Source organism: Aythya marila, assembly GCF_965140915.1.
Source record: "Aythya marila genome assembly, chromosome: 11".
Classification (NCBI taxonomy): Eukaryota; Metazoa; Chordata; class Aves; order Anseriformes; family Anatidae; genus Aythya; species Aythya marila.
Window position 1 is genome coordinate 19,149,130 of NC_139052.1, and position 15,488 is coordinate 19,164,617.

Here is a 15,488-nt window from a genome sequence, read left to right on the forward strand (position 1 = left end):
GCAATAACACTTCACTGCCTTATCTGCAGCCCTGCTAAGTCGTTAGTCTCAAAGTCTTGTGGCAGGGAGTTCTGGAGGTTAATTATGCACTTCCTCTGCCCAGTTACCATTTCTTGGCTTTCTAGCTCCATGCACTAGCTCCTGCCTGGCCTGCTCGCTGGCACTGCTCTCCAGTCTCCGTGCCACACACAGCCTTGGTGACTCTGAGACTCAGTCAGCATTTCTGAGACTCCTCAAGATACCAAGCACCAGCTGGGAATCTTTACCCTCATTTTATCTTTTAACAAACAGCCAGATCTCTGAACCCTCAGGAAGGCAGAACATTTACCAAACACCCCATGAGCAGAATTAACAATCCTGATCACCCCCAAGGAGTCCATCTACAGTGTTCACAGTCAAAATCCACGACCCTGGAACAGGGCAGAGACAGGCTAAAGGCCAGCCAGAGGAGTTCACCCACCACCAGAAGGCTGGGCTGAGAGACACGGCAGCAGCAAGCCAACAGTGTCAGCAAGGAAGGGCCACAGGATGTTTGTCAAATGTTATCTCTAATAAACCTGGACCTAGCAGTGTGAGCACAAGGACTCGAGGACTTCACTTTGATTTTGTTCTGGTCTTAAAAAGTACTTCGGCCAGCATTTTCAGAGGTGACTAGAAATTATCACCTGTTCATCCAAAGCCTTTAGCGGGTCTACAGCTTACAGGAGGCTGAGAGCTGCTCTCTGAAAAATCAGAAACAGCTGAGGTGTCTCCACTTGGGCACAAAGACATGTCCCCAAGATCACAATTTACTTTTGCAATTGGTTCTTTTTTCCCCTAGATCACAGCTTGATTTTCTAATTGGTGTTTTTTCATCTTTGCTAGTATAAACTTCTGAAGAAAGGCTGACCACCATCCCACCAGCAGCCTCCTTTCACCAGCTCCTGCAAAACAGAGTCCTACAGAGCGCACAGCCCAACTCTCCAGCTGCAGGGAACGTGTCCCCCAACAATACTTAGAAACAAACCAAGATAAGACATCAGCTCTGCAGCGCTATTCAATAAAAATAGTCAGCAACCAGTGCAAACATATTCTTTAGAAAAAGGCAGTATAAGAATAAGTTAAAACCTATAATGGACTATAACAAAAGAGTAGATTTACTGCTTTTTTTTTCTCCAACAGACATGAGGTAGTTGTGTTGTTAGGGAGGAAAAAAAAAAGAGAGATAGAAGTAGTAAAAATGCTACTCTATACCACACACTACTCCACTTTATAAAATTAAATAATATAAAGATGCTCCAAGGAAATAAAAATACATGTTGTACATTAAAAGGACAGATGTGTACCTAAAATATTAGGTACAAGAACCTACGTAAAACCAAGCCCGGGCTGGTGAAATGACCCAGACGCTGAAGAAGGTTCTATATAGTACAAGTTGTTAGAGGCACTCGTAGAGTGTGTAATAAAAGGCCACTACATCAGCCTGCTAGCAATAGTTACTGTGGTAGCGTACAAAGAGAGCCTTATAATCCTTTTAACCACGGGAGGGCAGAAAAGGCTGGTGGTTACAGCTCGCGGCATCTGTTTGTGTTGCTTCCACCCCCTTGTGGGACTCGGAACTGAATTCATCCCAACACGGCGAGGCAGAAGGCAGTGCCAAGGCCCTCCCTGGCGAGCAGACGGTGGAGGAGAAGCGCCCGGTGCACCCTGCCTCGAGCCAGCAGCAGCAGGAGCCTTGCTGGGCGCCTCGAGGACCGCAGCGAGGGGACCGCAGCGGGCTGCGTCCTAGCCCTGGTGCTGGGTCAGACTTTGGAGATGGCTCAGTCCTGCTCCCACGAACACCAAGTTACTCTCTAGCTTCAGCGGGAAGAAAGCTGGGCCCTTATCCTTCTACCTACTGGTTTCTTGAAGGCGCTATGTACAGCTGACAGGTCCTAGCCCCGTCCCGGTGAGATGCTGAGCCTTCTCAGCTCCCGCTGGGTCCAGCGAGTCTTGGGCACGCGGTACCTCACGGGGACAGGCCCTTTGTAGTGCTTCTAGCTCTCCCATGATCAAAATCAGATCAGTTTAACTCTTCAGTGATTGTGGACACATGCCATGTTCTCAGATGCTGAGGACGAACTGCTTAAACCAGAGTTACTACACAGGGGGGCCTCCTCCAGCGCCACGGAAAGCGATTGGCACTTGACCGGCCGCACATCCCCCCTGCACTCCTGGACGGAGTCCGAATCTCCGCTTTCCACCGAATCCAGACTCTCCCCGTGCCTGTGGAAGCCGTTGGTGAGCCCAGGGACGCAAACGGCCTCAGTTTTGGGAGTCTCTCTGGCGCTGTGTAACGGCTCCTCCTGGGTCTGAACCTCAGAACCACTCCGGGAGCCATCCAATGCTTGGCCAGCATCCTGCTGGGCGCTGGGAGAGCCAGGAGGAGCCACCTCGCCAGAGGGCAACTCTTCAGGCTCCTGCTCTTCTGTTTCTGCCTCTTCGGTGTCCAGGCCGTGCAGCTGGGAGTCGTAGTCTCTGTCAGAGGCTGAAAAATCAGAATGGACGATGACCTCTGCTTCCACTTGGTGGAGGCTGGCTGGGGGGTGGCTTTTCTTTGCTTCATTCTGTTATCAGAAAGGGGAAAAAAAAAAAATTAAAAGGCAAAGTAAATTAATTGAGGCTGTGACCCAACCACACACTGCAACATGCGGTGTTTTTTTTAATCCCACAGAGTGCAATGGGATGTACACGTGCTGCTATTAAGCATTATCTTGATATGTTTTTCAGAGCTGAAGCCTTAAGAAGCATCTCAAATCATCTCGGGATCATTATTCCTACTTCACATTTGGGAAAGCAAGTCCCAAGGGAGCGATACGCCCCAGGTTTCTTGGCAGGCTGAAGCAACCATTTCTCCAAGCCTCTGTCAAAGACAACAATTTTCAAAACTCACCAGTCCATTTCTGTATTAACAGCCAGATTTCTACAAGGTGAGCAGGCAGCACTTGAGAAAATTGGCTGCTGAGACAACTCATGACAAGGAACCACAAGTAGATTCCAGGGCTCCCTTCACCTTTTTGGTTTAAAATAATCAGTTCTCTTCTGCAGTTCCAGTAGTTCAGGCTATAGGGTCTGCAGAAATCTGGCTCACAAGCAGGCCATTCTGCTTATCATTCAATAATTCATCTGATCGCCACTCAATAATTCATCAGTCAAACTATTTTGGAAGTTCCTGAAGGGCACCTCAGGCAATCAGCACTCAGATTCTGCGCCGTGTGATTTAGCAGGAAGAAGACGATTCGGAGTATGGAAGTGAGACATCCCATGTGTAATTTGTGCTCGCTGTTGAAGCCAACTTTGTGCATCATTTACATATTTTAACACTTTTCCCTCTTTGTTGACAAACTCTGATGGGTAAGCTGTGCTGTAAACAGTGCCCCGTAATTGGGTTGTAAAACATTGTCTTAACTCTATCCACAATGTTAATTACATCCTGCGTATAATTGATTTTCACACCACTATCTAGGAAGAAAACATAGGTGGGTTGCTTGGAAGAATTTGTTGGGGGTGAGCTTTTTAAAGCAGCACCCAGACAATTCTGGTACAAACAGCCTGAGCAGGTACCAGCTTGCTTGCAGAGGTGGCCCAGATGTCCTCTCAAACACAGTTGTACACATTTATTCCCATGAAGCAATACCAGAAAGAGCACTTCTTCCCAGTCCGTACACCCACAGACGGATGACAAGTGCAGTGGGAATTGCTCTACTCTGGAGAAGTTCAAATCAGCCCTCAATCTTTGACTCCTGCCACAGGGAAAAATGCAATTCCTTCTTCAGGTGAGCACGTTGAAGATTTTAACGCCTCTGTGCTGAGCACTGCAGCTCCTAGCTCATGAGCAGACTGCTGGTACCTGGCTCTAGATCCTCAGGAACCAGGACTACCACAACCTTGCTCCCTGAGCCCTCTGGCCACCACCCAAAGGCCTGAGCCCTTTTCAGCTTTTGTTTTTTTTCCAGCCCTCTTCAGCACAGGCCCTTGGGGGGTGGCTTAAATCAAGAGAGGAGACGAGGGGAGAGCTGAGGCTTTCAGAGATGCTTGGAAAAAAAACAAAACAAGCAGCTTTTACTCAAATCCCATCCGTCTCACTGGCGTACGCTCCTATACCCAGGAAAGAGATAAAGCCCGTGAGCAGCCAACTAAAGCCAGCTCAGAAGAAAATATTTTCTCCTTTTTGCTGCAAAAAGGAGGAAGGGAGATGGGGAAAAAGGAGAAAACCACATCAGAATGCACAAGCCAATAAACCAAAGGACACCCACCAACACGGCATCATAAACCAGAGCTTGTAACAAAAGCTTTTGTCCTGTGCTGGAAGGGAGCTTCAGTGATCCGTTCACGGCAGAGAGAGGCTCCTTTGTGATAGCGTCCCCGTATCGGGCTATGCTGTTTGTCCAGGGCTGGTTAGCCGATTTATTCCATGAAGACTGCAGGAAAAAAAAGTGGGAGAGAGAAGAGATCCAATTACCACAGACACCGATCCTTATCCTCTTAAGCCTGAAATGAGAAATGGCTTGAAAAAGGGAAGTGCAACTTGGAGAGAACAGCGTGGTGTTGGGAGATTGAAGCTAAACGCAGGGAATGCTCCTGGAGGCATCGAAATAGGAGCAGACTGGCACAGTCACCCCACGACAACAGGTCACTGCTCTGTGCCACCGTCTGATGGCGAGCAAGTGGCTACGAGTTGCCAGGTGGCTCTCAACAGGGGCCTTCCACGGATTCTCACACTTTGAGCGTACGCCATGGCACAAAACCCACCTGAAGGTCCCCTGCAATCGATCCCCTGCGAAGCTGCCAGCAGCCCCGAGCAGAACGAGCCTCCTGAAAGCACCGCAAAGCTGGAAGTGAACGGGGATGCTGGAAGCCTGGAGCTGCACGACTCCAGTATTTGCTTTGGCAAAAGCAACGCTCCGCAGCGTGGAAAAGGACCCTCACCTGTGTGCAAGGGCTGAAGACAATGCTAAATGCCGTGCGGACACATTTCCTGCTCTCAGCTCGGGCCTGGGTAAACACTCGGCTATTGCCCGTCCATAAAGAGGCACAAAATTCGGGGCCTTATTTCATTTATTTATTTATTTGTTGCAACAGACCACCAAGCAATTCCTAGTTCAGCTGAAATCCCCTGGGCAAGCAGTGTTACCTTGTTTGTAGATCTAATTAAATTATATGGGCTGAACGCAATTTGTTCTGGGTTCTCTCAGCTTCCCCTTGCAATAAACTGTTGAATGCACACCTCTGTGCATGGGAAATGTGGGCCTTTAAGAGCTGAAGTTATTTAACAGCTCAGACTATTAGTTCACAGGCAGAAAAGTATTTGCTTTCCAGGGTCTGATTTTACTGGGCTGCCCTGCATCTACCTGAGCTCAGCCTTGCTGCTGATGCAACCACGCGGGTTTAAGGATGACGTGAGCCAGCTGCCTGTAGGCTCCTTCCTCAGATGCTAAAATCTGCCCAGACAGATGTGAGAGGATGATGCAAGGTGAAAGCAAAGAGAAAGTGAAGAGGACACCCTGACCCGACAAGCGTGGGTGTGCACAGAGCACTGGTGCTGTGAGCATGGTGGTTGTTGAGGGTGAAGATGCGCGGCACTTCCATTCACACCCCCAAACCACCGACTGCTCGCTGTCAGGCAGGGAAAAACCAGGTTTCTGCTCTGCTTCGTGCCACTGCTTGCACAGCCCTGCTCTACTCCAGCAAGAGAGAAGGCAGCGCGAGCCCAGCCAAGGCAGCAAGGAGATTTCTGACATCAGCCTGACCTTGCGTGAGTCATTTGACCTCCTCGTGCTTTGGTCCATCTGGCTGGAAATTAGGTAGAAATACAGGACCAGATGTTGTATGTGAGCCAGGCATTCCTCAGTCAGCTATTCAGCAAGCAGCAAACGCTACCTCGTGCTGGCAGGAGGCATTTTAAGCGTTCACCTACACGCCGAGGGGCTGCCTGAGCCTTCCTGAGCCCTCTGACCACCCTGCCCTGGTGGGAGGCAGAGCACATCACATCCCTGTGCCAACCCCAAGTCACAGCAGCTCGGCCACTGCCTCAGGATCAAGCCCCAGGAAAACAAGGAGTAAAGAGCCTCGTTTAAGTGACTGAACCCTGTAGAACAGGGGCTGCTCGACCTGGAGCTGTGGACGTCAAGCAGTCTAATTCAGAAGTAGATGCTGGAGGCAGCAGCTTGGCTGTTTTTCTCTCCACCATCCTCAACAATATGCTCTGAGCCAAGAGCATCCCCTAACCGCTTCCCTTGTAAGCAGGCAAGCACTAAACTACCCTCTAACAGCAAGAAATCAAGCAAACACTCACACAGGGCTCACGACAAGGAATGTCACTAAACGTGAGTGCTCAAGCGATGCGCTCCGGTTGCTTCTCCTGCCATCTTTCTGCAGCTCCACCGCTGACTGATGGCTTCTGTGCCTCTTCCAAGGAACATACGTTACTGAGCAAATACTGCCTGGAAATTTCAGCACCGAACCTACACAAATATGCACACCCGCCCGCAAATGTGTGGGTCCTATTATAGATGCTCGCATGCATATTTGCCATCAGAGAGATCTGAGCATCACACGCATACGCATACACACAGAGCAAGCTTGAAAACCTTCTTGCAGGCATCTTGTGAATACCAAAAAATGTGGAGAGAAACAGGCAGCTCTGCTGCAATCCCCAACGGGCCATCTGTTAGCGGAAACGTCAATCTGCCGTGTTTACATAGGTTTTGATGACTCCGGGAACAGCCTGCTCGGCTCTGGCTGAAATTGGCTGCAACGAAGAACAAACTTGTTTTGCACCACTTTGCAACTTTCAACAAACAGAAAAAAGCCATCAGCCACACAACATGGCCCAGATCCCGCGTGTTGTTGGAGCCCGTTACGGTGCGGGGGATCCCTCGTGGGGCTGAGTCTCCGAGGTTGGGCAGCTGCAGCTAACTCCAGGTCTGCTTTCATCGTAGACCCATCGTAGCTTTGTGTGCCTCAAAGCTTCTGTTTCTTTCAGGCAATATCTTCTGGTGTAATAAATGATACCGTTTGTTTCCACACAAGGGCAACAGCGAATGGCTGAAGACGACAGGGAAATGTTCTCTTGTCTTTTGTGTTGTTTTTTTTCTTACCATAGAAGAGCAAGGGGAAGGGGAGTCAGCCTAACACCAATTCAGAGGGAAAAATCCCTTTTTCAGTCCACCGCAAACACAAGAATGGAAACAAATAAAAACATCTTCCAATGAGAGGTGTTTCCACTACAGCTAAATCCTTATCAAAGCAAACAAGCCTCTTCGTTTTAGCCTGTTCATAGAAACTCCACCTGATAAAAACGTGCCCAGACCATGCCACCTTCCAGCGACAAGCAGAGATTTCATGCACATGTAGGAGCTGAGAATGACCATGTAGGAAATGCTGATCCTGAAGCCTTCCCTGTTTTATGGGGACTGTTATTTAAGCTGGCTTGAAGCCCTGCACAGAAGAAAGCTGGCGACATTTCAGACTTGCCCAGCTTTTAAGGGTGGCACAGTGGAGAGAAGAGACTCATCGCTGAGTGGTACCAGCCTGCAGGAGAGGGAAAACCCTGTGTCATGCAGACAAACAGGCCAAATCCCTGCCCACAGAGACCAACACGAAGCTCTCCCCGGTCAGATAAAGGAGAATCTCTGCCAGCTGTCAACGGGAGCACAGCTCTCACCTAGGACTCTCCAGAAAACATCGGGATTTTGCTTCCACGCAGAAGAATTTCAACAAAAAAATGAAAAACAACTTGGGGAGATCCAAGCTGCCCGACGTGTTACAGTTTTGCCCTCTGAAAAACAGGGATGCTTCAAGGGAAACACAGTCCCTGTGGAAGGAGACTCCCCAGGACAGAGCTGGGCAGCAAGCAAGCAAGGTTCCAGCACAACAGCAAACATTTCTAGGCCATTGGCTTCCCTCAATGAAAAGCTCAAGTCTTCCACGGAAAGCAGATGCTTTTTAATGCTCTCCCCCACCCCCCGAATTGCTTGGCCCCGAAGCAGCAGTGGCAGAGATGCCTGGAGCAGAGCCATTTCAGCATCCTCAGTCCATCTGTCAGGGGAAACGGAGCTGCGGCACCACGGCCCCTGCGTTACGGCGCCACTCAGAGCGCGCTGCCAAGGGTGGCAGCCTGGGGGTCACTGGGAAGGGGAAGACACGAAAAAAAGGAAAAAAAAAATCACTTGTCAGTGCTCGTAGAGACCCTGGTGTGTGACCCCCACGTGGTGCCACCCAGACGTGATTTTGTCCCTTCCTCCTGAAGCCACGCTGCTGGGAATCCACCCGGTCCCGCGCTGTGATGGGAGATCAGGAGAGAGGGGCTGCTGCTGCTGTCCCTTCTTTGTGCCCACACATCTCCTAACAGCACGGAGCCTCCAAGCTCCGCTGGAGTCTCTTGGCAAGTGCAGCATAAAGATGGTTTTGGGCTGGGTCTTTTCACATCCGAATATACCCAGCAGGGTATGAAGTGGGTGAGACAAAGCTCGGGCTGGCTCAGGTGGCACCTCCCAGCGGGCAGGGGGCAGCGGGGGCTCCTGTGCGGGCGCACATCTCCCTCCAGTGCCCGCTCCCAGCAACAGCAGCCTGTTGCTGCCGGCCACCACTCCAGCTCTGTCACCTGCAAGGTCATCCTCAGCTCACCGGGCTCCTCGGGTGACAACGCTGCTCTCCGGGTGGCTGCTCCATGGTGCTCCCTGCTTCCCTGTCCACATCCATCACAAGCCAAGCCGGTTGTTCTGCCAGCAAAACGACTTGGCAACCTTAACTCTCACTTGCCTTTCCCCATCCGATTAAGGAGGCAGAGAAACCACTGCCAGAATCACCCCCTCCCACTGGAGGGCACTGCCAGCCCCAAGTCAGAAGTCATCCTGCAGATCCCTGCAGACAGCACTCCTGCTTTGGAAGAGAGATCTGGATACACTGCCCCTAGAAAGGCCTCCCAGAGCAGGGGACTTTCCTCTGCCTGACCTGTTCTCGGGGTAAGTCGCCATCGCTGAAAACATTTGTTCCTTATTTGACAGAAAGAGCTGTAGGAAATTCCTCACACTCTTTCTTCGGCTCGGGTCCAGAAAGGCAGCTCCATTCTGCTGAAATCCAGGGATGTGGCTTGGCTGCAGACGGTCTCCTTCAGCTGAGCGCCGATCCGACACGGCACTCGGGGGCTGCCAAGAGCATGGCTTCGGTGCACGGGGCTGTTAAAGGCAGCTGAAGGTGTTTTATTTCCTAAAACAGTCACAGCTGCCTCGCTGCTAGCAGCAAGCACAGGTTAGCCACACATCCTGAGCTCACCTTCCCTCCTGCGACACACAAGAGGATTGTTGGTGCAAATCCCCTGTGTTCACAAGGCGTTTGTCTCACTGAACCTCCTAATTACTTTACATGCTCTCCCCGGGTTACAAAGAGAGGCATAAACAGATTAACTAAATTAGGCCAATTAAAGGTTCCCTAATGGAATGAAATGTTTCAGACGAGCTTGAGAGAGGAAATGGGCAGGGAGGAGGGAAAGACAACGCAATGTCAGGCAAGCTGGGAAAGACTTCTTGTCCTAGGGCTAAGGGGTCACTACCCCTGGCAGGTGAAGCAGGACAGCAGATGGCACAGTGATCCCAAATTTGGACCTGACAGCCTGCAGCCAAGACTACCAGCATTTTACAGAGCCAGACAGAATCAGACCCTGACTTCCCAGCAGGAACACCCCAAATGAAGGCTCCTGCCTGGGGTAGGATTGCAGTCACCACGTGCATGGGTCCTTACCTTCCTCTTCCCATGAACAATGTCCTCAGGGAGGCTGGTGTGGATGAGGCTGTGCACTTCTGTCAGTTCTGTGATGTCTCCCAGGGGCACGGGTGCATCCTCCGGCAGCGGGGACATCAGGGACTCCAGTTCGTGCGCGTCTGAGGTGGTACTGGGAGCTGCCACCCCTTGCCTGCCCCAGTGGTAGTAAGCGTGGTTGCCGGCTGCCTGGGAATCCAGGCCTGGCAGGGCCTCCCTGAGGGAAAACAACAAGAGTTGACTTCTCTGATCACCTTCACGTTGTATTCCTCTGCCCCAAACTACCAGATAAAGTAATCCAGCTCAGGCCACTCAGTCCATGCCTGTAGAAGCAACTAGACCCCAGCCTGACACTCATGAGGAAGCTGCTTGTTCCGAGGCCTGGGATCTCTCACCAGCTCAAAGCTCTCCCCCGGCACTAAGCTGGTTTCCTATCACAGTCTTTCCAAATGCTTGTGGCTGGATCCAGACCCCTGCAATAGCAGGGGGCTTTGGGCTGAGTCCAATCCTACCTAAAACAAGCTGTTAGTCACAGGGCGGTCGCTGTCTTTCATCACCTTCCCAAGTGAAAGTTTTACCAAACATCCTTAGAGTTGTCCAGCATCAGAAGCAAAATACTGCTCAAACACACACATGAAATAACCAGGCAAATGGCAAATAGTGTTTTTTTCCCTTTTGTTGCCTTTTTTTCCCCCCATCGGAAAAAAAAAATAAAATATATGTTCCTTTTAGCTGGCTAACGCTCCCATAACTCAATCTCTACATTAACTGGTGTCATGTGCACTGCATCCCAAACCGCCCAGCTGAACCTGGAAGAAGGTCCCAGCACATTTTGCCTCCTTCCACACCAGCCTCCTCTCCCCCCTGCAAGGCGAGGTGGCACCTACCTCTGCTTGCTGTTGCGAAAGCTGGCGCACATGCAGAAGAGGATGCAGAGCAGCCCCAGGCAGACTCCCACGATGATTCCGGTGACAGAGTGGATGTCCAGAACATCTAGGAGGGGAAGGACAGCTGCGTTATTTCAGCTGTTAGCAGGAAGAAGGCACAAAGTGTTCTCAGTTCAGAGAACCATCAGCTTCACTAAAACCAATGGGTGATGCCTTTATATACAGAAAGGATTAAAGATGGCTTGGCAGTGACAATTTAGAACACCTTAAAGCAAGCTGGCATCCGTGTATATTCATTAATTTCATGCTACACAGGCCTAACAAAGGCAGCGAGATGCAGGTGGCACGTGCCTTTAAAGGGGGGCTGAGATGGCAGATGAGAGACTGAGTTCTGCTGCAGGATGGGTTCTGGGGCTGCTTGGGGCCTACGGAGCTGCACATCTGAGGACCCCGCTGCGATCCTCTGCACTCTCCTACCCACAGTCTCATCTCACATTCTGCACGGTGACACCAGGCAATTCGTTAGCAAACAGAGAAATGCCACTGCTGATGAACTGCGGTTTTCAGCACTGCAACTCGTTTCCTGCCCCGGGACAAAGGGGAAATTCGTACCAGACAATTTCTCCCGCAGGGTGTGCACATCCTTAACGTTTGAATAGGGACCAGACCCCACCACTGTCTTTGCTCCCATCTTGAAGAAGTATCTGGTATCACTTTCCAGTCCATGCACTTCAGTGCTGAAGATATTTCCTGATCAAAAGCAAGCCAAGAGAGGTTAAAAATGTGCAATTTCAAGTGCATTCACAGGGCTGCAGCAAAGCAGCAGTGGAAGTCTGCTGAACTGCCAGAAGTGAGAGATTTTGTGCCATGAGCTCTAAGAAGTAATTCAGACACCTCCTAGGTCTTAATGAATGTGCTGCTTACAGAGCTGATGACACAGACTGCATGCAGTGTTGCTGACATACATCTTCCTAGGAGTGACTGGGCAGTGGCCTGTATCTCCTGGATGTCTGCTGGACAATAATGGCTGTTTCAGCCCTAGATATGTACGTGATTTCACATCTCTCATCAGTCACAGCCCTGCACTCTCTTGTATGACCAGAAGAAATGATCAGCATATGTGTCATGAACGCTGGTGGCTTGAATTTATTTGTATGTACTCAAAGAGAGGCAAAAATCAGCAGGACTAACCAGCCCAGGCTGACACAAAACCCAGGGGAGAAGGCAGGAGCAACCAAATAGCTGGCGGGGTATTTAGTTGAGTTTAGTAGAGACTGTTTGCCTGGATGTCTCACCTTCTCGTGTCAGCAAGGTCCACATGTCGTCAGGCTGCGTGTTGTTGGCGTTGTACAGGATGAGGTACTCCACGATGATGCCATTGGGCTCGGCAGGAGGGCACCAGTGCACCTGCACGGCGTAGGGGTTGAGTGGGTGCAGCCGCAGGTCAGACGGAGGAGTTGAGGGACCTGGCAGATGTGAGTAAAGACCCACTGTGAGCAGCAGAAATGAGGAGGAGAGCCCTCAACCTGCAGGGCACGATGACTGTGCCTTCCATGAATCTTTCTCAGTGGTGCCACAGTTATGCTGGCACACATAAAATGATGTGTGACCCAGGTGGCTGGACAGCTCATCCAAACAAGCTGCTGAGAGTGCAGAGGGAAGGAGGCTGCTACTGAGCCCGCTACAGGGCAGGACTTGTTGTGTTGCTTCAGTGGGCTCGGAACCCTGAGCATCTCTGAGCTTCTTATGTACACAGTGACATCAGAGCTTGGAATCTCTCAGGGATTTGATGGAGATTCACAGAAATCCAGGAAAGATCAAGGTTCAATTCCCATAAATACTCACGGTCGGGAAGGGTGAACCGCTCCACCACGCTGCCGAAGGGCCCGTCGATACCAACACCATTGGACTGCACAGCAAACTCATACCTGGTGTAGGGCTTCAGCCCACTGATGAGGATGTCTTCATCCGAGCTGCCAAAAGAGGAGGCATTCAGAAGGTCATTAACATGAGATGGAACCCATGGCTACCCTGGTACCTTACCAGGAGCACTGTAAGAGGTTATCCTAACTCTTACAGTATTTGATTTTTCACCTAAAGCTTCATCTTCTGTGGTCATGTGAATGCTAGAGCACTCAGCTCCCAGATACAGAGGAAAGCAGGTTCCCAGCCTTTGGGACCCCTTTTTATGTATTTGCAGAGAAAAGCCTAAAGTTACAGGCTGAAGACCTGCATGGAAATCTAAATTTAAAATATATCCCCAAATCACAACTCCTTAAACTCTAGCCATTTTTAAACCAAACTTGTGAGGACCACCTTGCAAATCACGGATGCATTGAGTCTGGCCATAATTGTGCCTGGCTTTGTCATCAACAGGGAAATAAGCACGTAAGGTCCGTATAATGCAGAAAAGATGCAGAGACTGGTCTGTAAATTGCCTCCTGGTATTTAAGTCATGGACAAACTCCCACTGTGGAAATCCCAGTGCCACATTTCACCATCTCTGAATCCATCTGTGACCGAAGCAGACAATCCCAGCATTTAAAACACCTAGGATTTTGCCAGGAATTGGGACATCCCTGCAGATTCCTCCTCCCTTGTGTTTACTCCTGATATGAGCAATATATGGCAGATGAACCCTCAGCATCCCTCTTTACCTTGTGTAGTACGTAACAAGAGAGGCGTTTTTCAGGCCCCAGGGGCTGAAGCGCACGGTGTAGTTGACGATCTTGACCGTGGTGAAGTCAGGTTTCTTCCACCTGAGCCATATGGACGTTGAGCTGTTGGACTCTGCATAGACTTGGACTGGAGGCAGTGGGGGACCCTTCTGCACCGGGGGATCTACGGTGGTGCAAGGCAAAGCGAAAGATGTGGAGATGCAATGACAGTGGGGCAAGGGACAGCTATCACAGACAGAAATCAGGGAATAAAACGGGCTGTGAAGCTTGCAAAAAGATGTTGTCCTCCAGTGTAACCATGGATGTCCTGCTTAGCCCATCTGTGTGCACAGCTGTCCATGCTTTTCCTCATTTATGGGGAAAAATCCCAGTGAGGACCCCCACACCACGCTGGTGGCGTACTGCTGGGGCATACAGGAGGCCAGCTTCAAAGTTACCTGCTCAACAGGCCCACACCAGGGTGAGGAGAAGCCCAGGCTCTTCACCACCCCACCACAGACTGGCAGGGCTGGGATCAGAGCCTCAGAGCTTTCAATTTCTAACACTGAGAAACCTGGCATGCAGATCACCCACATTCCTGAATCTGTGTGATGTACGAGATGAAACCCAGGTTACTGGGCATTTCCAAAACCATCCCTGAGCCACTTCATGGGGCCAGAGAGTACTGAGAAAGAGGAAAATTCGCTCCATTCTCTCCTTCCCAAGATAATTCCTCCAAAACAACTGCAATGACTGTCAAGGGGAGTTCCCTTATCTTGGGACCTTCCCCGTTTTGGCACTGTGCCTGTTGAAGTCCTTCTGTACCCACACCTTTCCTTTGAGGCCACGTGCCAAACAGAAGAGACAGACAGCAAATGGGGCATTCCTCACCTACTGCTGCTGCAGGTGCCTTTTCGGTTTTGCCCTTCCAAACGGCTGCATAACCATCTTCATGCTTGTTGAATGCCACCAGCTTCACCTCGTAGAGCTTCCCAGGAGCTGGAAAAATCAAGCAGGGTTTGACTGGGGTTACTTTTCTTACCGGTCCTCCTCCACTTAGACTTGTTTTCTTACAGCTGACCAGCTTTTCCCAAGAAAGCAGCTCTAACAGAGCTGTATTTGCTAAAATGCATCAGGACACACACACCCCCTTCCTCTTACAGGGTTTTCACATTCAAATATTGTCTCACAACTGGAGCATTTATCGTCACAGCTACTCCCTCGTTCTCCTCTCCCTTTTTACAGGAATTATCAGTAGCAAATGGACTTTTGTCCGTTTAAGTCACCGGGAGCTTTGTTGTATGGGGACTATTTTGCCTCCCCAGCAGAGTTCCCACATTTGCAGTTTGGAAAGCAACAGTGCAAACAAAACCCACACCAGAAACCTGAGGATCCTCTTTACATGCCCTTCCCATCAGCCAGGCACATGCTCCATGGGGAGCATCACACTCCGATCCCAAAATGAGCTGCAGGACAGGGCACCACGTCACCAAACAGCACTGGCCTGGTCCAGAACCCACTTCTCCCTTTCCTCCTGCCTTTCATTATCTGAAACGTTCCTTTGCCATGCTAAGAAACATCTGAGGGGGTTTTCATGGAGATGTTTAATCAACAAAACAGCTTGGGACATCCCAAGTTCTCAAATGAGCCACTCGCCAGCCTCGCCCTTCAGCAGCCAGCCCATTCAGAAGCCCAGCAAGAGCCTCAGACTGTCTTTAGCTGCCTTGACTGCAGCATGTTAATGAAGTTTGTTAATTTGGGCCGAGCCTGTTCATTCCCTGCCCGGATAGATCACTGCTTGCTTTGCCAGGCAACGTAAGCAGAACAAAACCCTTCTTATTGATGCCAATTTTATTATTACTGCGCTGATTACGCTCCCAGAGGCTAATGGTACCAATTACCCAAGGCTCTAGCTGCTCCACAACACATGTTCACGCTCAGAATATAAAAACAGTTCAGCCACATTTTTGTCCCTGAAAGAATCTCCAACGCAAACAGAGTTTTATCTGCCTCCAAAGCAGCCTGATCTGCCTCTCCACACTCTCCAGCCACAGGAAAATGCTTCAAACCCACACAAGGGGGAAGAGGCCAAAAGGCACTCAACTTCCAAGCAGCTGGGGCCACAGGCTTGGTGAAACAAAGAACCCCCAGCCCATCTCTCAGCAGC

At 50.4% G+C, this 15,488-nt stretch overlaps 1 protein-coding gene across 1 annotated transcript in view; it reads right to left on the reverse strand.

Moving 5' to 3' along the window:
• Window positions 1-862: 862 nt before the first annotated feature.
• IGDCC4 (immunoglobulin superfamily DCC subclass member 4) overlaps window positions 863-15,488 on the reverse strand; it is an 81,487-nt gene continuing 66,861 nt past the window's right edge. The window contains exons 12-20 of the mRNA XM_082768785.1: window positions 14,213-14,320; window positions 13,322-13,505; window positions 12,510-12,637; window positions 11,960-12,130; window positions 11,277-11,414; window positions 10,665-10,770; window positions 9,760-9,994; window positions 4,275-4,439; window positions 863-2,585 (exon numbers count right to left, since the gene is read on the reverse strand). Coding sequence (XP_082624911.1) covers window positions 2,055-2,585; window positions 4,275-4,439; window positions 9,760-9,994; window positions 10,665-10,770; window positions 11,277-11,414; window positions 11,960-12,130; window positions 12,510-12,637; window positions 13,322-13,505; window positions 14,213-14,320 — 1,766 coding nt within the window. The 3' untranslated portion in view covers window positions 863-2,054. The remainder of the gene's footprint in view (window positions 2,586-4,274; window positions 4,440-9,759; window positions 9,995-10,664; window positions 10,771-11,276; window positions 11,415-11,959; window positions 12,131-12,509; window positions 12,638-13,321; window positions 13,506-14,212; window positions 14,321-15,488) is intronic.